General features: G+C 28.0%; 1 protein-coding gene across 1 annotated transcript in view; it reads right to left on the bottom strand.

The window, feature by feature from the left end:
* Positions 1-19105, bottom strand: part of sim (bHLH transcription factor single-minded) — a 31905-nt gene extending 12800 nt beyond the window's left edge. Inside the window, exons 1-4 of the mRNA XM_089179492.1 lie at positions 18092-19105; positions 12909-12998; positions 1961-2398; positions 6-91 (exon numbers count right to left, since the gene is read on the bottom strand). Coding sequence (XP_089035618.1) covers positions 6-91; positions 1961-2398; positions 12909-12936 — 552 coding nt within the window. The 5' untranslated portion in view covers positions 12937-12998; positions 18092-19105. The remainder of the gene's footprint in view (positions 1-5; positions 92-1960; positions 2399-12908; positions 12999-18091) is intronic.
* Between the last annotated feature and the right edge of the window lie 4843 nt (positions 19106-23948).

Genomic DNA, 23948 nt, shown 5'->3' with positions numbered 1-23948 from the left:
CTTACTTTCAAGAAAAGTGAACCTAATTCTTTAATACCAGCTTCCAAAGGACTACTAGGTGGTGGTCTGCTACCCCAATCATCTCCCAAACCTAAACAATAAATTAAAATATTTATTTTGTCGCTATTTTTCTTTTTTTGGGAACATCCCACAAACCTATATGATTTTGCATGAATTATAATATCAATATTATTCGATTTTAGAGGATATATTTTTGTATTTGAAACTTAACTCTCTTTCTTTTTTTAAAGCAGCGTTTTTCAACTATACTCGACGATCGAATATAATTTATTTAAACATTTAATTGATTAGTAATATTATGCTAAAGTTATTTCGTGCACATCATCCATTATTTTTTAATTGAATATGAAAATTATATTTTATTTTTGTAACACTAAACCCCTACCAACACTTCATGTGTACCTATTTCTACCATTAATGAAATTTTAGCCAATTGAATTGCGAACAAATCTACCATCTTATATTTAAAAACGAATAACGAAAATAACCTTTTTAGGTTGTAATCGAATTTGTTACAAATTCCAAGATTAATTATGTTTGTTACGTACGTGTTTTAGTGTTAATTAAATTTATCTAGATAAACTTCAAATACATACAAATAATAATAATATTGTATTACACCTTTATTCAAAATTGTATTTAACAAAATAACACAAACTACAATTCATAAGTTGACAAACGCTGATCTAAATCTTGCACATAAGAATATATATATGAAAGATAAGAGATCTTTCTTTGACTACATCATGAAAAATTCAATTTCTATTCTACGTTAACATCAAATCGAAACAATTTTACTTATTCTTTTTCCGTATAATCTTAAAAAAAAAAAAAAGAAAAAAAAACGACGACGAGGACGACCACCACCATAGAACCATCAAGTATGATAATATTCGATCAAGGTGAGAAAATGGGAACGATCTGAAAAAGTGTCTACATATACATACGATGAGGGGTGGTATACTGTGTCGTTTTTTTCTTCTTTTTTTCTTGTCAAAAGAATAAAGCAAGCGTTCGTATTGTAGAGGGATGCAGCCACTTGAAATTCAATTCGCCGATGACAAGGAAGGAAGGAAGGAAGGAAGGAAGGAAGGAAGGAAAGATAGAACGTAGGAAAGATGGAAAGAACTTAAACGTATAAGTAATAGTAGTGGGTTGTGGGTTGTATGATGTTAGCGTGTATATATGTATGTGTTAGTGTAAAAAAAGAAAAAAGAGTCGGTGTAGAGACCATTGTAACGTTATAACAGCCCCCATACTTTGCTTACAAAGCAGTAGGGGCTAACAATGCATTAAGTGCGCAATCACATCCATCTCATCCGATATTATTTGCCCTTTACGTTGGTAGCTGTCCGGTAGGTAGGTGAATTAATAAAGAAAAGAAAAAGGAATAGGTAGACAGTAAAAGAGAGTTTCCTTTTTGCTAAAATGTAAGTCTAATATTTTTTTTGATATTAGGCTAAACCAAAAATTTGCGAGTTTATTGTGTTGAAATTTTAATAACAGTTTTGAAACTGAAAACAGTAATGAATTGTTTATAGTAAAAATTTACTTTGAAAATATTCAAATATTAATCGGTAAATATTTTTATTTAGAAAATTTTTGGCTGGATAAGAGTTATATATATCTATATATATATATTATAATAATATAATATAAATAATATAAATAATATAATATAAATAATATAATTAATATAATTAATAAATATATATATGCATACTATATAGGTGTACGTAAAATTCTAGAATTCCAAAATGGCGACCATGGCAGCTTATAGGTTAACTTAACAACACACAAACTCTTGATTCACCCTAATAATATAAAATCGAAGTTTATTAGCTTATTTTTATCTTCTTCTTTTTTTTCGTTTTTTTTTTTTCGATGGAATAGGAAAAAATCTATAAATAAAAAATCAAATTTGAAATAATATACTTACCATGTGGAAAGAGTGCTCTCATTTTGAGATTGCTAGTAGTTAACCTGATGATACTAGCTTTGTCCAACTGCGATGTAATGGTTGATGGCAGAGGTAAAAGTTTTCCAAGCTCAAGATATTCTTTGTTTTCTTTTTCACGGCGCCATCGGGCCGCTGTTTTACTTTTTTCCTTCATCCCGATTTCCGGTTGTTCCTTCGTTGAATTATTCACCAAATTATTATTATTATTTGTAATATTGTTATTGTTGCTTCTACTGCTAGGAACGTTGTAATTTTTGCTGCTGCTATCGTTGTTATTGTTGTTGTTGGTCCGTCGATGATGATGATGATGATGATGATGATAATGATTTTGATAATAATAATTACGAGAATAATGTTGATTGAGATACTGACAATTGCTCAGATCTTGGTTTGTATCCAACGTTGAACGAACGTTTGCTGAAAACAATATCTTTTTAATGTAATTGAATTAAAACAATATAATATTATCTACAAATAGCTGAATGAATAAATGAATGAATGATTTGAACTAATTTATATGAAATAAATTTCAAAAAAAAAAAAAAGGAAACCATGCTTGTAAAACTTAGTTAATTAATTGTCTGTATATTTGTTTTATTTTTTGGGTATATGAAGAATCTCATTGCTGAAAATGTGTGATTTTTGTGGTTTGAAATCCTCGCGAACAACGGAACATTTGGAGTACCTTGCAGTACCTTGCAGTAGAAAATATATATATATATATTTAGTATCGTTATATATTGTGGACTTTCGAAGGCGTAACAACGTCGAAACTCCTCGTTACAAGAAGTAAGGGCAAAGGGAGCAAGCAAAACCCGTCATTAAAACGCCAGCGAGAGAGCAACCTAACGATGTAGCTACCTATCTCTACCAAGACTTCTCAGGAATGGAAATTTTTCTTGAATAATGCATCATTTTCTTTTTTCTTTTTTTTTCTTTTTTTTCTTTTTTTCTTTTTTTTTTAATTTCTCCCATGCACCTCCACCTTCATCTCCACCACCTTCTCTCATCTTCCACGTTCTTTTTCTCCATTGTTCCATTATTTCTTTTTTACTTGTTTTTTTTTATCTCGTTTTTTCACACGTATATTATTAACTATATATAATAATTATATATATATATTTTTTCGAATTAATTATAACATAAATAACAAAAAATTTGACTAGAACTAATACCTTTGATAATATTTTCCTGCAGTTTGCAATTCCAATGTTCCATGTGACTATTAACACTTTCTATGCCGATGGTAGAATTATTGCTATTATTCTTGAAATCCGGTGTCATATTATAATTAATAATAATATTATTATTATTATTATTATTATATTTTTCTTTATCTTTTTCTTTTTCACGATCTGCCATTATTGACGAACTTTGGATAACTAAACTATTTCTCTCTTTTTTTTATTTCGTTTTATTCAAACAAACTCCTTTAGATATTTATAGTTGTTTTTCTCTCTAATCAGAATTAACAACTAATTCGATGTAAAATACACTTTTCACTTGCTTCTTTTTTAAACAATTTTAACACACGTGTTTGTTTTCAACTTAAGAAATCGGATAAATTAAATTGATCATTTTTGCAATGAGATTTAATAATGGAAGAACATAACAATAAATATAATAATAATAATAATAATAATAATAATAATAATAATAATAATAGTACTGATATGTATATATGTATATAAAGATACTGGAGGTTAAATAGAAAATAATTAGACGAAACGTACTCGGTGCTTGCAACACGATGTTTGGGAAGTTAGACGAAATTTGTTCATTTCTCACTCTCCCAGTGTTTCTCTTTCTCTCTCTTTCTCTATATCTTTCACATTTTCTATTTCTCTCTCTCTCTTTCTTCAATGTTTTCTCCACCTCTTACCCCCAGTCTCTACCCCAAGCTTGAAATGCCGTTTGCGCTGACAGGGTAGCTAAGCCAGGAGAGGTAACACCCTTATTTTAAGCTCCACCCTTAGTGGAAGTACAGAGTCACTCCAAATCGGAGGGTTTTCCACGCACACGCGCACAGAGACTCAGTGAGAGAGAGTGAGACAGAGAGAGAGAGAGAGAGAGAGAGAGAGAGAGAGAGAGAGAGAGAGACAAAAGGACAAAAGAAATACTTTTCATTGGTATGTTCCCAAATAGGTGAAAAAAGAATAGGTAAAAATGCTATTGGATTTTGTATACGACTGTACAATAGGATAGGCGTTACTATAAATTTTTATTTTATTTTTTTGTTTGTCATAAAACATCCTCCAAGTTTTTTACTTCATTATCATTTATCGTTTATTTAGATTTTAGGTATTACATGTGATGATATTTATTTGTATCGAATTTTAATGAATATTCTTATGAGGCCATATTGGATTGGAAATTTAATTACTTGGAAATTCAAATGTTAGGTTAGATCAGGATTGATTTTATCCAGTTTTCTTGTTATTTTATTTTTGTTTCTATTAAAAATCATTTCTTGTGATAGGGATAACTTTATTAACAGTTTATATTGAAATTAATGAATATTGTTATTCGCCATATTGGATTAGATATTTCGTCACTTGGAAATTCAAATCAAAAATGGGGTTAGATTATATTTATTGGATTATCTATTTTTCTATTTAATTTAATGATCATTTATAATGAGAAAATTTCATTAACACTCTTATCGTGTTTTCATCGTTAATCCATCAATTTCGAAATTAATTATCGAGATTTCTATCGATATATTTGTTCATTTTCTTTTTTCCTTTTGCAATAATTAGAGAATAATTATTGGAATGATGTAAATTTGTTTTATTATTTAAGATTCTCGTTATTATTGAACTCTGTGCCTAGTCTAGCGTGCATTACGGTACATCAAAAAAGATGGGACACTTTTAATCCCATCGTGCCCTAATGAGTTCAAACAAATAATAATAATAATTATAATGAACGACCTTGCGTTATTTGAGCTTGAATTATTACTTATTTATCACTCATAGGGCTAAGAAAACGAAATATTTTTGGATGAAGCTGTCTCTCAGGTCAAAAGACCTTAAGAATAAATTTCACAGTTTCAAAATTTAATACAAGGGTTCATTTTCAACATATGTTCACCATGTGTAATCCATTGTTTAAAATAAAACAACAGATAGAGAGATGAAAACGAAACAAACACCAAAACAAATACAGAAAAGAAATCCAATATAAAAAACCTGGATAAAGTTTGTCAAGTAGTGTGAATCTTTTTCTTAGATTTTGGAAAAAAAAAAAACGGTTTTTATTTCGTTTTGTTTTTTTCTTCTTTATAGAGAAATCCATTCAATTTTTGATGGGATAGAAAATACTCCAATCTTCACGTTCGAAGATAATAAAACGTTTAATTACCAGAAACACAAAAAAAAGGTCTCGTTCGAAACATGTGTTGCTTATTCTCGCTTCTTTTCATTGTTTCTTTTCGTTTTCTTTTTTATTTCTTCTTTTTCTTTTTTTCTCTCATCAAAGTTTCGTCAAATTCTTCTTATAATAGGTTTTCATTTTCTTTTTCTACAAATTTGTAAATACAGCAACGATCGTAAATTTCTTCATTTTCTTTGAACATCTTTAACAGATGTTAAGGGAAACTAACTAGAAATCCGATACGGATTGAAATTATTTTCAAAAGTTTCGATCAAATGGAATTTCGCAATTTCTCCTAATTAAGGTCTAGAATATTATTATGATACTTTATTAATAATCATCTGATAATAAAATGAAGAGAATATTAACACTTTAATGACCGCTTATACACAACATGTGTGTGATAGCCCGAACAACCATTATTTTTTTTGGCTCTTATTTATTTATAATTTTATATATTTAAAATTATATAAAATTAAATTTGTTGTTAAATTGTTGTTGTTGTGTGTTTTTTTTATGTTAGTTTTTTCTTGAATTTAATACAGTTATTTTAAATTAATTTTTCAAAAATATTACCACAGCTCTTGCCGACGTTTGACTGCGTAGACGTGCGGATATTAAAGTGTTAACATAAAAACAAGAAATAAAATTATTATTATTATTAATATTATTAATTGGCATTAAGAACTTGAAAGTTCATTGCAACAAACGTACGATACGATCGTAACCTTCTTAATTTTTTTATCATCTTTTACAGATGTTAAAAGATAATAACTGGTATCTAAGTACAGATTAAAATTATTTCCAAATGTTTAGATTACGTGGAATCTCGAAATTTCTTCTAGTTAAGGTTTAGAATAATCATCTGTAACGTAGGAAAGAATGAACTTAGGTTTAATATATCCCACCTAAAAAAAATACTAAAATTCCTATGATATATTATATAATATTCCCATAATATATTATAATAAACGGATAAGGGTAATTCAAACAAATAATGAAATTTATAAATTTGTTTCTTTTTTCTACATCTTTTTCTTACCTCAAATTCATGTAAAACTTTTACTAACACAAAAATTTCGAAGGATTTTCGGAGAAAAAGAAACTGAACAAGAAAAAGACACATATCCAAATAAAATAAAATTTCCAAAAATTGTGGAAAAAAAAAAGAAGATAAAGCAATAAAAAGAAAAAAGAAATGTAAAAAAATATAGGAATGGAGGTGTTTTTTCTATTCTATAAAAAGCAGATGGAAACGTGAAACTTGTCTCGTTCTTGACCATTCTTTGAGATTGATGAGCCGATCCCGCGAGATCATATAACTCAAAATCACCACACAGATTAATTTTAACTGCTAACCTATACATATACATATATAGTAAGAGTTTCTAGGGAATTCCACCATTTGTAAATGTGTACAGGGATTGGTGTAGTTGAAGAAGAGAGAAAGGTATGTATTTCTTTCATTTTTTTCTTCTTTTCGTTAAATTAAAAGAAAAACCTTGAAAACATCCTCTATCCTCTATATAATTTGAATTACCCGCTCCCTCTAAAGTCTTACTAAAGTTATGTTAAACAGTAAGGGTGAAAAGGAACGTTAAGGTGGAGCAAAAAGAGTATGCATGTGATTCGACTCATTTTTTACTATGGAAAGGTTATGGTTGGTAGGTGGGTAGGTAGGTAGGTAGGTTCATTCGTTCCATTAAAATGCACGATCACGTGCACGTGCATTCACCAGTTGTCCAAGAATTTTACTACCTACCACCTACCTATCAGCTACCTATCAATCCCCTTTTTTCATTCTTGTCTCTCTCTACCTTCCTCCATCTCCTATTTTTTATTCTACTTCTTATTTTTCTCTCTCTTTTCTTTTTTTTGGCTTTTGTTTTCTTGGCTTTTCATCCTTCACTAAAATTTATCGCTCTTCCATCCCTTAAGTATATTTTATTTTAAAATTTTATTTCGAAACTCACGATATATTTCCTTTTTTCTATCCTACGAAATAAAATGTCTACCACCATCCATCCCTCACCGGATATACAGTTGATATATATATAATGAAATAAAAAATAATATATAATAATTATATATTACAAGATGAGGAAGGAAGGAAGAAAATATTAGAAAGCACCCTTAAAACCTATCGACGCGTAGTTTCCCTTGAATTTAATTCCTTTATCGTGGTACTATGTTGCTGATCATGCAGTTTGAAGTCATAAAGAAATCCTACACTAACTGTCGAGTACCTTATGTTGATATCTACATTGTAGAATTGCAAATGTGTGTATAGATTCTATGTAGACGATACAACGTCAGGAGTCGAGTTGACCGATAAAGGAACCCATTTCTCCCTCGTTCCTTATGTTTCTTTCTCGCTCTTTCTTTTCTTTTTCTTTTTTTTTACACGTACTCAACTTACTTACAATGTAACTCGTGACGTGTAACAAATAATGACTTGGTACGAACGGTAGTAGCTCTAAACGCCACGATCATATATAAACACGTTCACGAGTAATCCTACTCTTTCTCATGTGTGACAAAACATTATATACAATATATATATATACTAGGATGTTCCGGCCATGTGTTGCTGTAGTTTTGTTATAAAATGTTGATTTAATATAATTCTAAATTATTTAATAAGTTATACAAACATTCAAAATAATACGACAATTACAATGGAATAAATAAAATAATAATACTCGAAAAAATATAAAAAGTAAGATTAGTTATGTCATATATAAATCAGAAAAAAGTATCACGTGAAAAATTCGAAAAATAGCGATAGGATTATTCATCCAGATAAACAATTACAAAATCATAACGTAAAATGCAACATATATAGTTCGGAGCTATAAATTCGAATTAGAATAATAATTTTCCCTTTTTTTTTTTCATTCTTAATCATCTAAAACATGTTGATATTTTCATATGTGTTGTTTTTGTTGTTTCATATATTTGAATTTACATATCAATAGAACAAATGTTGAAACATTTGGAAGACGCATAGAATACGCGATATAGTATAATGGTTAGTATAATACTTTGTAGAAAGGATGTTGCCATGTGACATCATCCGAAACTCTTGGTACGTGCCCAAGTGGAAAACACACTCTCTGCCGATTATCCATTTTTGCACGGAATTATCGTGTGCCAAGCGAGATAACCAGATCTCGTTCCTCGCGTACAAATCATCTCTGAAGATAACACGAGAAAATTAGACTAAAAGATAATTGGTGACAGTGGTAGGTGGGGATAGGAGGGTGCGAGGAAGGAAGGGAAGGATAAATCCATGTTTTATTTTTCATTTAATCTAATAATAAAAGGATTAAATTGTTAACAAGAAAATTAAAAATATAAACAAAATACAATAAAATAAGAAGAAAGAAAAAATAATTCAACAATTCAACTACGTCATCCAAGGCAAGAAATTTTACTTCTAAGTTGGGTGGCCATTTTAAAAAGCATCGGTAGGGCGATCGGTCACACTTAATGTCAGGTTGAAAGTGACTTGCTTTAAGGCCGTTTAAAAGGCGGGATATATATATATATATATATATGAAAAGGGCGAGAAAAAAGGGCCTGGCTCATTCGGGACTGCCGTAGTATCCACTCAACAATTTTTCTTCCTTTCATTTGTACTTATCTGTCTCTCTGTTTCATTCTATCTTTCTTTCTTGTCATAGTTTGCAACGAGAAAAAGGGCACGTACTTATGAGCAAAACGACAAGGGTTGGTGGTACATATAGGGGTTTATACCCGACTTCCAACATCCCCTAACTTTCATATTTTCTATCCTTTTCTCTTATTCTTCTATGTATTTTCGTACGTTTACATATATATACGTATATATGTATGTATGTATATGTCGGTCTCTTTCTCTCAACCTTTCCCTACGCGGACCCTTTAGGTTCTGAAACGAGCGTGAGATTTTGTTCGAGTCGACACGCGTCGAAATTAGAAAGACACTATTAGAGAAGAAAGTTTTTTTCTTTTTTTCTTTATTCCTTTCTATTATTTTTATTATTATTATTATTTAGCTTAATTATTATGAAACCTTTTGTAATATATAATTATATATTATAGAATATAATATAATTATAACAACACAAAAAAAAACAAAAAAGATTAATTTATAAAAATACAAACTCAAATATTCCATCTTTTAGCGACGTTTACATCTCACCACGTGAATCTTAACATTCTTCAATTGTTATCCTTAAAACAGTAATACACACACCATATAACATAATACTCGTATATTAATTGAAAATAGCGATTAAAAAAATGTTATGAAAAATAACATGATAAATAATATCAGTTCATATATGCAACCTCCTACGTATTTAATTAAATACGTTATCAAATTTTTACATATGTGTGTGTATTCAAAATCGTGACAATTTGATATAACAAAAAAGAAGAAGAAGAAGAAGAAGAAGAAAACAAAAAGGTTTATTAAAACATCCCCTTTTCCCCTTTCACCTTCTCCGCGTCTCAGTTATGAGGTTTTATGTGGGCCAAATTTTATTCGGCATATATCATTTTGAAGAATTTTCGTTCATATATACGTTATTGGGCCGTAATTTAAAAGCGCGTCGATCGTACGATTAGAACCGAGACTAACGTACCATTATTTTACAACTTGGCTCACGACCAGCTGACCCGACTAGCTTTGCTATAGCACGTTGACGTAATGGACGGCGACTTCTTTCTTCATTTATGCCCTTCCACGTATATTCGTTATTCCTTTTCATTGTCAGAGAGAAAGAGAATCGAAAACTTTTGACTTTTGACTTCTTTAAATATTTTCTTTTTTTTTTTACTTTTGGTTTAGTATATATATATATAGCTATATGGTATCGTTAAAGTGTAGAAAATCCAGTTATTTAGTAGATTATCTAAGTAATATGCAAATAAATTAAAGTAATACGTTGAAGTATCAAAAATTGTTTTATTTCTCATATTATTTACATAATCTACAAATTAATTAGATAAAAATAAAAAATAAAATGTGAAAAATAGAAAAACAAGAAAAGAAAAGAAAAGAAGAAAAAAGAAACGAAGAAAATAACGAAGACAAAAATAAAAGGATGAGTAGTGTGAGGGTCAAAGTGAAGGGATGAGAAAAGTAAAAAAACAAAAAAAAATAAAGAAAAAAAGTAAGAGAAAGGAAGAAAGTAACGAAGATAGAAATAAAAGGGTAGGTTCGAGAGTGAAGATAAAGGGATGGAAGTGCAAAAAATTAAAAAAATTAAAAAAAAATAAAATAGAAAAAAATGAAAGAAAAGCATCGTTTAGGAGGATGCATTCTCACGGTAAAAGTAACTGTGGAATAGAATTTATTGGTATAGGCAAAGGTTGTTGTTGGGTGGGTGGTGGTGATGGTGGTGGTGATGATGGTGGTGTGTGTGTACGTTTCTTTGGGGTCGGTGAGTTTTTGAAGTCGCTGAACTTCGTTGCTTTTGCCATTCGACTCGCCAGTAAACTACGACTCGTCTCGCGAGCGTGACAAGAAAGGTGGAAAAGGATTCAGAAGGATACGTGCAAGATTGTAAAATTCTTTTTTACCCAATGCTGTTGGGACAACTCTCGACAATTTGTTCGTAGAAAACGATATTTGTTGTTTTTTTAATAAAAAAAAATCTTTCAGTATAATCTTCCATTTTAAAAAAAAAATTAATGTTCTTGTGTATTACAAAATCAATAATACAATAATGCTCAAATATTGTTGAGATAGAGGAATAAATAAAAATATGATTAATATATAATGTATAATAATTAATACGATATAATACAAATATCAGTACACACACAGTATCTGATTGGTATAATGAAGAAAAAAAAAGTACAGAACCCGAAAAATAAATGTAGGAATAAAATATGATTGAAAATAAGAGAGTAAATAAAAAATAAAAAAAAGTCATGAACGATGAACAAACGATGAAGTGTCTTACGAATGTAGTTACGAATGGTTTAACCTTGGTGAAACTGTACGATAACAAGAATATATGTTATGCTTACAATGCATCCTCCGGACGTAATCGGACTTACCGACATTGCAAGAAAGAAAAAAAAAAAATAATAAAGACGACGACGACGACGACGACGACGACGACGACGACGACGACTAACTGGACTTCTTCGAGTAAAATAAAAAAAGAAAAATAATAATAAACACGTGATTCGTAAGTCGTCATTAGTCTAATCATTGCGATTAATAATTCATATGTTTCTTTCTTTTTTCTTTCGTACGATGATCTAACAAAAAGTATTGTTTCCATTAAAAAACAATGGTCATTAAATGTATATAGGTCTAAATTAATAATAATAATTATAATAATAATAATGTATACGCGGTTAGTGAAAATATTAATTAGGAAGTATATTGTGTATATATATATATATAAATTATATTATATTTATTTAAATTTTGTTTATAATAAATGTGCACACTGTGATACCCAAGATTACGTTTATTTTATTCTTCACATTATTTGTTTATTTCATTTGAAACATCGTTACACGTTGTTTATGGTGTTTACATTTTATCTTATAAAATATGTAACGTCCGTGTAACAAAGTTTCTTAGTAAATACGTAAATGCATCTTACTTCTCTTCCTCTTAACCCCTTTCTCACAATTATTTCTCTTTCTTTGTTTAAATATATTTTAAGCGAAAAATATCAGGAAGTTGATGTATTTATTTGATTTCTTTTTTTTTCTTTTTTTTAAAAAAACAACATTGGTCTTAAAATGGATGAGTCTTAAGGAAGAATATTTTTAATTATTTTTTTTTTATTTTACGATGATTGGGGGAATTATTAATAGAAATCTCAGAATATAATAGAAGAAAATCAATATTTTTATTTCCAAAATTTAGAAGTTGACTTTTTAAAAATGAAAGTATGAAAATATGCATTCGAATAATTTTAATTTTCTTAATTTAAAAAAAATTCTAAAAAATACTTTTCAAAATGTTGAAAAGCACCATGTAGGAATAAAATATTACTATTATTTTTCTTTCGTTTAGAAAGCAACTTTGCCATCTTGAGGGGTAGCTTTTTCGAAAACTTCTACGTGACAAAATCAATGGAAAATGAACGGAAAAAAAATCGAAGAGAATTTTTCTATAGTCCTTAACATTATCGTCTCGATTCTCGTTACCCGTGACGACCCGACGCGTTGAATTTCACTACCTTATAGAAAGAGAGAAAGTGAGAGAGTCACCCCATTTTTAATACTTATTTTTATCTTTTTTTTTTCTTCCTTATATACGACCTATATGTGTCGTGTTACAATCTTACGAACGGATTATTAAATTATTACTTTTTCTTTTTCTGTACTAATAAACTTATTTTTAATTTAAGAATCTAGAAATAAAAAAAGAAAAATTCAGCATAAAAGTAAGGAGAAATAAATAAAAAATAAGATTAAGTAATTATTATTTAATTATTTTTTAACGAAAGATCAAAAGTAATAAAATTCCTGAAACGTATCATGTAAATTTGAATATAAAATAAAAAACAATTTTTTAATTAAATTTACTTACATTGCATGATTGAAGAATTGTCGATCATGTGACTCGTGAAAAATCTTGTCTTATCACGTGGCGGTAAATATGATTTTTCATATCAAAAGTCTTAATGAAAATAAAATGAACACATAAAATTAGTAATGTAATGATACACTTATTTTTTTTATTTTATTTCTTTTTTTTCTCAAACGAACACAACCGGAACTACATATATACATATATACATATATTACTTTTTGTTTTATTTATTTCTGTTTATACTTTTATTCCTTGTTAGATACGAGAATGGAGGTCAGAGGACAAGAACGGTAGAACTAAAGGTCGTCGTAAGCAAAACTAAACTTCACACATCGTGTCTCCCTGTATCCCGAGGATCACGTATCTCCCCACCACTATAACATACACCATGAACCATAAGAGATGCACATACATGAACGGTAACACGACTTTTTCTTCGTCATGACGACAATGATTATTTAATCAAAAAAAAAAACATTTCTGTTTTCTTTTTTTCTTTTCGTTTTTTTTCTTTTTGAAAAATTCGAATCAAATACGAATACAATCGACGGTGATGCATTCTCATATATTTTTTTATATTAACATAAGTTTTATAATATATTTAGAATTTTTTTTTGTAAATTATATTCTTCAATTAATTTTCTAACATTATTCTAATATATTATAATTTTTAGATATTTTAAATTATTTCTTTATATAAACTAGAATATAATTATATTATTTTTAGAATAATTATTATAGAATACAAATTTGTATATTCATTGATTATATCCTGTGATTTGAATTTTCAAAATTTTCTGATCGATTTATAACTAGACGAAAGATTTCAAATAGGAAGAAGTATCGTATTTCATATAACTTTACACGTGTTAGAACGTTTAGGTCATTTCTTTCATATATATATATATAATCATATACCTATACATAAATATCAATCGTTCAAACTGAACAACTTTAAAACAAGGATTAAAATAAAATAAAAAGCAAAAAAAAAGTACAAAGATTGAAAATAACTTTAAGAAAAATATTCATAACTTGTGTATAAAAAAAGAAATTAAATTATTCACCTTAGTGTGTGCTTTCAGCCAACTGATATGCATACATATATACATATATAAAAATCGAAATACAACGCTAAGTATTGTCTAGTGTCAATGTAATATTAATAAAAAATAAAAAAACAAAAAGTCAGGATCGTAAAGATTACTTATAAAACAATACAAAAAAAAAAAAAAAAAAAGAGAGAAGAAGAAAAAGAGAGAAATAAATTATGAAAAGGGTTTGGGGGAGTTGGGATGTGGTGGGGTGTGGTGGGGTTGGTGGTGTTGGAAGAAAACAACAATTCTTTGTGTACGAGTTTATGACCGTCTAACATAAACGAGAGATGCAATTGCGTTAGAATGGTTTCTCTATGTCTTTTTTTTTCACTCATATGTGAGTGTAAGGTAAGCACATTTCTACGAAGTGTGAGAAATAGAAAGAGAAATAGAAAGAGAAATAGAAATAGAAAGAGAAAGAGGATCGTAAATTTGAAAGGCAAGCGATGACGGATGCAAACCCTATGCACTTTCTCTCTCTCTCTCTCTCTCTCTCTCTTTCTCTCTTTTGACGGAATAATAATACTCGCGAATATTTAACATAAAAACGTGAGGATATTTCGAGAGGTTTCATGACTCTATGCGCTTCAGATTGAATAACTTAAGAACTGTTTACGCACGTGCCAGGATGTTGTAAGACATGTGCCTTATGGTTCATTCAATTGTTACTATACTATATCAACTATTATTAGATTGGACATTCATTCAGAAAAATTCATTATTAACATATCTATATAAAAACGTAAGTATATCAAAGTATTTTCAAAAATAAAGATTATTGGTATATATTTCATATGCATTTATATAAATTAAAATTAATATATATAATACAAAAAATATATATATAAAATATTATAGATATTATATAGTATATAATATTAGATAGTATTATAATTATTTTCTTTTAAAAAAAGGTATTGCGCTATTGTATTCAATAAATATTCTTTAATATTTTTATTTACATATTTTGGAGGGGGTTGTTTAAAATACACATTATAATTTTAAATGATAAATTAAAAAGAAAAAGAAAGATAAAACGTTTGTTATCATCACGAGAAAAATAATACATATCCCTTTTAAGAAAAGAAGTTGAAATAAATTTGAAAAACGAAGGAAAGAAGGAAGGAAGAATCCAGCTGCCAAACGAAAATATGTGAAACGATTTGATTTGATTTTTGTTTTTCTTCTATCTGACTTTCTTTATCATAACGCGCGTGTATACGTATATATGTGTGTAGGTGTAAGTAAGGAAGGACACTAAGAAAAGCACTCGCGGAAAAAGGGATCACGTTCTTCTCGAAGGGATCTTTTCTTCTTCACTTCTCTCTAGTACAAATTACTTTAGGAAATGACACGCCCCTAAACGGCTGGCGCGACGTTTTACTCGCGCGACATTATTTACTTTATCCGTTTTCCGTTTTCGAAGTTGTTTCGTAAAGGGAATCATAGTAAGGGAGTCGTAGTAAGGGAATCTAAGGGAAGGTAGAATATCGTTTGGATCTTCTTACAGTTTCATGTTATATATATATATATATATATGTATGTATATATTTATGTATGTAGGTAATTTGTATATATATGTATAAATTACGTGTGTGAACGTATAAGTAGAAATTCCCTAAATATAATATCTATATATATTTATATATCTATGTTTTTATGTATTTATGTATTTATGTATATAGGTTTCTAGATATGTATGAAATAAATAATATAATAAATATAATTATTATTTATTGCACTATTTGTTTGAAACCAAATAATAACTAGGAAGCAATCTAATTATTTACAGTAATAGAAAATTAAAGTACAGTATATATGTATATTTAAGATTTCCATAAATTGTTGATAAAAATATTAATTAGTTCGCGATTAATACGAGTTAACGTAGGACAAAAAACCCTCCAAAAAAAGAAAAAATATTTTAAATAAAAAATGCACGGTTTTGAAGATCGATATATGCGGGTACTCTAATCTTTCATCAATTCATCTTTTGATTTTTTAGCAAGGAAAATAAAACGACGTGTTTATATGTCTACTTCGAAAAAATCTTTAGGGTATGCAATTCTATTAGAAAAGAAAATTATTCTTTCTTGTACGCGATTGACCCTTTTTTTTCTCACGCTAGAAAAACATATATTTATATGCGTGATCATCGATAAAATTTGAAAGATATCGACACATGAGACGAGTAGAAAATGTCGATGACATGCGGGTTGATTAAAATCATCGTTTTGTAAATCGTTCAATAATTTCGTTCGTTTCGTTCACAAGCCAAACAATCGATTAAAATTCATTTTTAAAATTAGAACAAATTGTAATACACCGAAGTATTACGATAGTTCTTCAATTCGTACTCAATTACTCTACTAATTTATATAATATTTTAATAATAAATAATATGAGAGAGAGATTATCTAGTTTAATGAATTTTTCAATTTTCATTTCTATCTTTTGTTCAACTAACCATAAGTTAATAAATTTAACGAATAAACGGTTCAAATATTCCACAATAAAATAAAATGAAATATTAAAAATTATTAAAATGTAGATATGATTTTAATTGTTTATCTTCAATAAATATTTTTTACAGAAATTATTTGTTAATTAGAATAACTTTCCGAGATACGGGAACGTTTATTATTTTTTTTTTTAAATGTTTCTCCGACAAATTATATTTGAAAAAGATTGAATAATCCATTGAAAATAATTAATATTTATTTTTAATTATATTCGTAAAAGATTTGTAATTATGATTTGTAATCAATCAGCGAGTTCTAAAAATATTTTATCAAGTGCTAATAATAGAAAATGGCGAAGGAAGCAAAATTAAGCTTATCAGTAGATGATACGTTTCTAAAGTGGGTCTCTCATCTGTATTCAGTTTACTTTCCGTACTAATACATACAACAGAATGATCCTTAGGAATATATTCATATATTCCTGCTAATATATATTAAATATTATTAATATATTTTTAAATAATTTTATATTTGTAAACCTATACATAATTGAAAACGTTCAATATACTATTTCACAATTTTTATATATGCAAACATATAACAATTTTAAAATTATTTAACATTTAAATTGATATTAATTTTATTGCAAAACAGTATTAATAAATAAATAAATAAATAAGTAAATAAGTAAATAAATAAATAAATAAATATAAATTGTTGAAATTTTACGATAGAAATGAGTACGAATACTTCCGTAAATCATGTTGCTATATATTTTACACAATTATGTTAAATCAATTAAAAATACACTCGGATATAAGAAATAATTGAACAATTAATATTTTTCATTATAAATATTGAAAGTATCATAACACGATGAACGAATTAATAACAAAAAGTTACATTTTCAAACGTAAATATCCGGAATTAAAAAAATAAACACACCGAGCGACGGGATTTCGTAAGATTTTTGAAATCATCGAAATTTAATAACAAATTCGATCATACAGTGATGCAATCAATGAACAAACATAAAGATTAATAAATTATTCCTGTTTTTCCTTTTTTTTTCAATAAACAAAACAATCCCGTTCGATATTATTATAAATCTAAGAAAACAATTATTTTATTTAATTTAACAAATACTATATTTAATTTATATGATTTTACTATATGATCATAATATATTATTGTGTTATTAATAATATAGTATAATAAACACTACGATTTATTTATTATAATGATAAATTATAAATATTATGATTAGTACATTGAAGATTTAAGAAAATAATATTTCATTATATTTTCATCTCTCAATTATAATAATATTATAATTTATATATTTGTTATAAATTATAATTAAATATAATTTATTATATTATTATAAATAATAATATTATTTAAAATTTTTTACAAGACTGTAATAACAAATAAATTGGAGAAATAAGTGTAATTGAACCAAATCAAATAAAAACAAAATGTAAATGCAAAAATAGAACAAATATGAGATCCCTAATGAAAATGATGCAAGCATATATGTCTAATACACACACCCACACACACATATATACATATTAGAAGAATACACAAGAATAATGATCGATCGTATTGTTTTACAAACCTTGAATAATAAATGCTGATTTCTCGTTGGCGTCTTGGAAAACAGGCAAGGACCAATTAGTCTCCCTTGCAAAGTTGCAAAAGCGATTTTAGCACACACACACACACAGAGTGTTGTCGACTTTCCCAAAAGAGTGGCGAAGTGCACTTTTATCAAACCGTCGTTGTCGTCGACGTATTTGTCTTTGTCGTCTCCGTCGTCGTCGTCGTTGTCGTCGGTGCTTGACACACTTCGGAAAACGAGGAAAACGAACAAACCCTAAATTCACCTTCGTCGTTGTTACTTAACAAACTTTTTGACTTCATAGTTGTCTTGCAATTTTAAAACATCACCATTTTCTTCTTCTTCTTCTTCTTCTTCTTCTTCTTATTCTTCTTCTTATTATTATTTTAATTATTATTTTTAAACATAGACACACTCGATATTAATTTAGAAAATTTGTAAACAATAATAATAATTTTTCCGTTTCGTTATCGAGATATTATTATCTTTTTTCTTTACTCGTGATTCGAATTTTCAGTTTTGTTTACACAAATAATATATATATATTTATATATACACTTAACAATTGAAGGGTGGATGTTTCACGGGAATAAACATCCTCATTGTTCTTGTATTAATGTAAATACTAACAAGAGTGTGGGGAGAGGGGCGAAATTCAAATAAATAAAATATATCTAAGCATCGACAAATTTTCACATAGAAACCAGCCTAAGGGCACCGTCGGTAAACTAAACTTCTGGTCAAAATTATTCGAATATCCTTACAAACGGTTTAGAAGGACGAATTATTCACATTAACATTATTATAAATTATTCTTGGCCACTGTCTTGATCAGGGATACCTTGACCACCCCCCACCTCAATTTCACCTTCACTCACCGATAAAAAAAAAAACAAGAAACAAAGGTAAAGAAATCAAGGAAACAAATATAAAATGATTAAAAATTTAACAAATTTTTTCTGATGTAAAAGTATAATATATATATATATATATATATATATATATATATATATATATATATATATATATATATATGTTTTTCTTGAAAAAATAAAAAATACTAACTCGGGGAAACTAATCGTAAAATGAACGAAATATAAATTATCCCGAAGTATGAACGTTGTAGTCTCGTTGTTGTTGTTATTATTATTCACTGTTATCAAATATTCGCGATGACATTTAACGGATAGATCACGAGTTATTAGTTTGAGGAAGTAACGAGAACTGATTGGATTTCTCGTCTCTTAAAATAAATGGAATCCCCAACTCCCTCTCTTTCTCTCCCTCTTTTAGTTTAAAGATGGCGCGACATACTTCTATTTCTTTAAAACGTAATAGAGAGATAATCAAGTAAAAAAGTATACTGATCAATCACCGAATGTGTTTAGTACAATTTGCCCAAAAAACCCTTGTTAAAATCAATTTACTATTCTTATTAATTATTATTCGCGTTTAGAAAAAAGGAAAATAAGGAAAAAAATCACGCGAGTTTATAAACTCTTGTCTTTTTCTTGTGATTAGCGCATTTAGGTCTTTAGAGTAAAATATACACACAAGCGAATGCACGGTGCACGGTGGACTCCCCACCGTGCAGTGGACCAACATCCTTCCAACCTGCTCAAATGAATTTTCGCTCTCATTTCAACACATATGATCATAGTTTTGTCTCTTTCTTACGCGTTTTTGGTTGCGTGAGTTTGCGCGCGCGTGCGCACGGATGCACGTACCCCCACCAACTTTCCTTTAAGGTCTACTACTACTCCCCACCACTATGACCATTACCACCACCACTACCAATTTATCAGCCTCCCTTTCTTCTTTTCTTTCCATTCCATTTCGCTTATTCGTTCTCTCACTTTTACTCGTCTCTCCTCTCTGCCCATATACGTAGATGTGTGTGTGTTATATTATGCACTGCCGACAAGATGGGCATAGGTATGAAACTAACGCCTCTCTATTTTCTGATTGGTCTAACAATACTCGTTGGGTTTTAAAGCCACGCCTTTTACTACCCTGCAGCATTCTTCTTGCAACCATCCTATCCCTTCTTCTTCTATCTTTTTATCAACTTTAGCAAAAGAGAACTACGCGTATTATATATATATGTATATATATATGTTGGTATGATGTATATACATATACATTGAGACAATGTGTCCTTTGTCTTATTCCTATAAACTATTACTATGCCAAATCGCGGTGGTCTTCTTTATTTTCTTTTTCTTATTTTTTATTTCTATTTTTCTTTTATTCTTCATTTTTCATTTGTTCTATCTATTTTTTGCTTGCTACCCCTTTATCAATGTTTATACGTATTAGCACAACGTTATATTATATAATTCGGTTGCATGCAAAGCTTCAAAATGCAACAAACAGACAAAAAGATCTTCTAGTGAGTTGTCCGAAATAATTATATAAGAATTTTTATTATATATAATATATTTAATATAATATAATTTATACTATAAAAAATATATAAATTGTAAACTATATAATTAGTAATTTTGTATGAAACAACGGTAGTTTTATAACATATTAATTTACAAGTGAATTAATTATGCAAATAGTAGCAAGTAGTTGCAATTTGAAAGTTTGCTTTCTCTTTTTACACATAGAATAATTGAGAATTAGAAAAATTTCTTTTGTAAAGTTGTATTTTAAAGATGATATTTATACCGTGTTCTTAAAAATGCATATTTATGTGTGCTTGTTTTTTTTTTAAATATCTAATAATGTAAAAAAAAATACGGGAAAATGTTTATTAAACAAAATCAATATTAGTTTAATCTGTAAAGGGGTGAAATGGAAGTTGAAATGGCTGGAATGGAGGTTAAATTGGGTATCAGTAAGATTATATTTGTGACTAACTGTTTGCATTATGTATATTATTCATATTTTCTTCAACTTTTTTCTCTCACTACTCGTATGATAAAATAAAAAATAATAAATTTATTTATCAACTGAGTTTGTTTAAATTTATTCTCTGTCGATAAGTAGAATTGTTATCATATATTGGTAACGATGTTTATGATAAAGATGAAATTATATTTTGGTTAGTAAATATATATGCTGATAATGTAGTTTCCTTATTTATTGACGATTGTTATTGCAGATGTTATATGGTTAATCTTCTAACTTTTATGATAAATCTTTTTGATAATTATAATAATTTTTATCATAAATTGAAATATCCCATATGTTTAGATTCTATTCAACTTTGTTTTATTTTAATTATGTTCTAGATAGAAATGAATCACTATAATATAATAATTCTTTAAAATTCTTCATAATAACAGATGATATTTTATTTATTGATAAAACTGGGTGTCTGGTATTTAGTCAATTCATTCAAATAAAGCAGTGTTTGTGAAGTTGTTTAACGAAGGTGAAAATCTGATCAAGGATCTTGCTTTGTTCTGGCATTATTACTCAAGCGATTACATATCAAAGTACATTAACTAACGATATATATTAAACTAATAATAAATTAAATTGAAACAAAAAGAAAAACCCAAAAACAAATAATAATTAAAATAATATTGAAAATAATTCAACTCAATATAATAATCATTTTGAAACGCGATAAATTAACAAGATTGTTTCTTATTTATTTCCAATAAATTAATTTATTAAATCTACTTGATAAATTTCTTTTAAATTTTACTAACAATATATGATCAAATTTTCACATTCGATTTATCGATAATTATAAAGATAATAAGACATATTTTATTAATACACTATAGTACCGTGTGCGTAGATATTTTAATATCTCGTTGAAATTATATATCCTTCTATAATACGCAAATTAATTAATCGCGGAAATAAACTTGTTCACTTTTTTTTCATTTTTTACACTGAAATATGATAATACATTTAATTATCTTATTCACAGAAAATGAAAAGTAATTTCGTTAACCAGAATTAAATTCGGTGCATTTGATTCCACTTCCTCTCAATCCCCACACATTTTTCACGTTTCCACGTTCATTAAACACCGATTATTAAATTATTCATTTTTCCTTAAAATTGAATTAATTTTTATATTTTAAACTTACTTTACTATCCGTTTATGTTTACTATCCGTAAAACAATTGACAATATATCGATTGCCACCCTTATAAAAATAAATCGGTAATAATATCATAAAAATAAATCAGTAAATAATCAATAAATAAATCAGTAATAAATATAATAAAAATAAAAAAAAAAAGTAGATCCATTAAAGTCTGAAATCTGAAACAGACATGATAATAAATTAAACATTTTATTAACAAATAATATTTGAAGTCTTTTGTAGACCTGTGAAAATAATCATTGTTATATTTATTATGAACTCTTAAATATATATATTTCATATTAAATGTTTATGTGTGCCTTCAGAAATGCATTTATACATATATTATAAAAAGCAGGGAAGAAAATCAAAAAGGTTTGTTGTTAAATCCAACGAAGATCACCTGCAACAAAAAGAAAACTATATTAATCATACAATCGAGTGAAATGAAGTAGCCTAACATGTGAATCGTCCAATTCGTAGATGCACTTTTCAATTGAATTCTCTATTTATTTTTATCAAATATCTATTTACCGTTGCAATGAAATTAAATTTAAACGCGTGATTTTACATTTAGAACAAATAATAAAAATAAAAAAAGTAAAAGTACAAATATTAAGTTACTAGAGAAAATAATATTCATTAATTATTAAGACTAATACTTAAAAACTGCAATATATATAGAAAAGAAAAAAGAGAGATTACTTTAATATTCAAAAAACGATAATTAGGCTTCAAAATGTAATAATAAGGGAATTTAAATATTTTGACTCGAACTATCTAAAGACATATGCATCTTTTTGACGATTAGACACGAACTTGGTGTCCAAAGGAGATGGAATGATCCATCATCTCCACTTAAAACTAAAAATTAATGACGAGCAAAAAGGTAAAACAATAAAATATAAAATATGACTAGAGAGCCATTCTCTAAAGGTTCGAACTTGCTGTTGAACCTTTGAAAATAACTCAATAGCCTCAGTAGTTGCCCTCTTGAGCCACAATTAAGTGGGGGCCTCTTCGGCATTAAGCCTCTTCTTTCTTCATTCCCTGAAAACTGCATTTGGACATTTTCTACGTGCGAACAAGATAAGATATTTCATACTACTTTTGCAAATAAACTCGTATTTTGGTATGATTCTAATTCTCAATTATTACAAAATTAATTTACATTTCGCAAACACTTATTTAGCTCGTGGACCATACACGAGCACATTTAAACGAATGTCCAAGCAGATAATAATTTCCCTCGATGACCTAATAACACTTCGCACTTTTAACGTCGAGTAATAAAATCAAATTGAAATAAAAAAAGTGCAATAAATGCAATGAATTTTCTTGCATTATTTTCATTTTATTAATATGTTATATTTAATTATATCAAATATTTCCAGCTGCAAGACGAAATCGCGATAGTGCGTAGTGCTAATCCTGAAATACTTAAAACTAAGTATCAAATGCATCAAAGAATTTGCGAATTTTATTCGATTCTATCTCGTTTAAGATAAAATCGAAGTAGAAATGAATCTTTCCAATGGTTGCAAATACCTTTGAATCATGATACATAAAGATCACAGAATAGTCACAAAATAAATTAACAAATCAAGCATAATATAGAATGAGATGATAAAATTTTGTAACAATTCTGTATTATAAACCAGGAGGCGGAATTTCCACTCCGGAGTGGAAGCAAGAAGTCTAATGCCTTTCCTGGATCCTACCTACTTAAAATTAAAGTTTTCACATTCATTCAGAGAAGTATGCTACCTGCCTGCCTATTATCCATATTTTTACCCA

Source organism: Polistes dominula, unplaced genomic scaffold (genome assembly GCF_049000335.1).
Source record: "Polistes dominula isolate Pdom_NZ unplaced genomic scaffold, Pdom_raw_medaka contig_27, whole genome shotgun sequence".
Classification (NCBI taxonomy): domain Eukaryota; kingdom Metazoa; phylum Arthropoda; class Insecta; order Hymenoptera; family Vespidae; genus Polistes; species Polistes dominula.
This window is presented reverse-complemented; position numbering and strand designations above follow the sequence as displayed.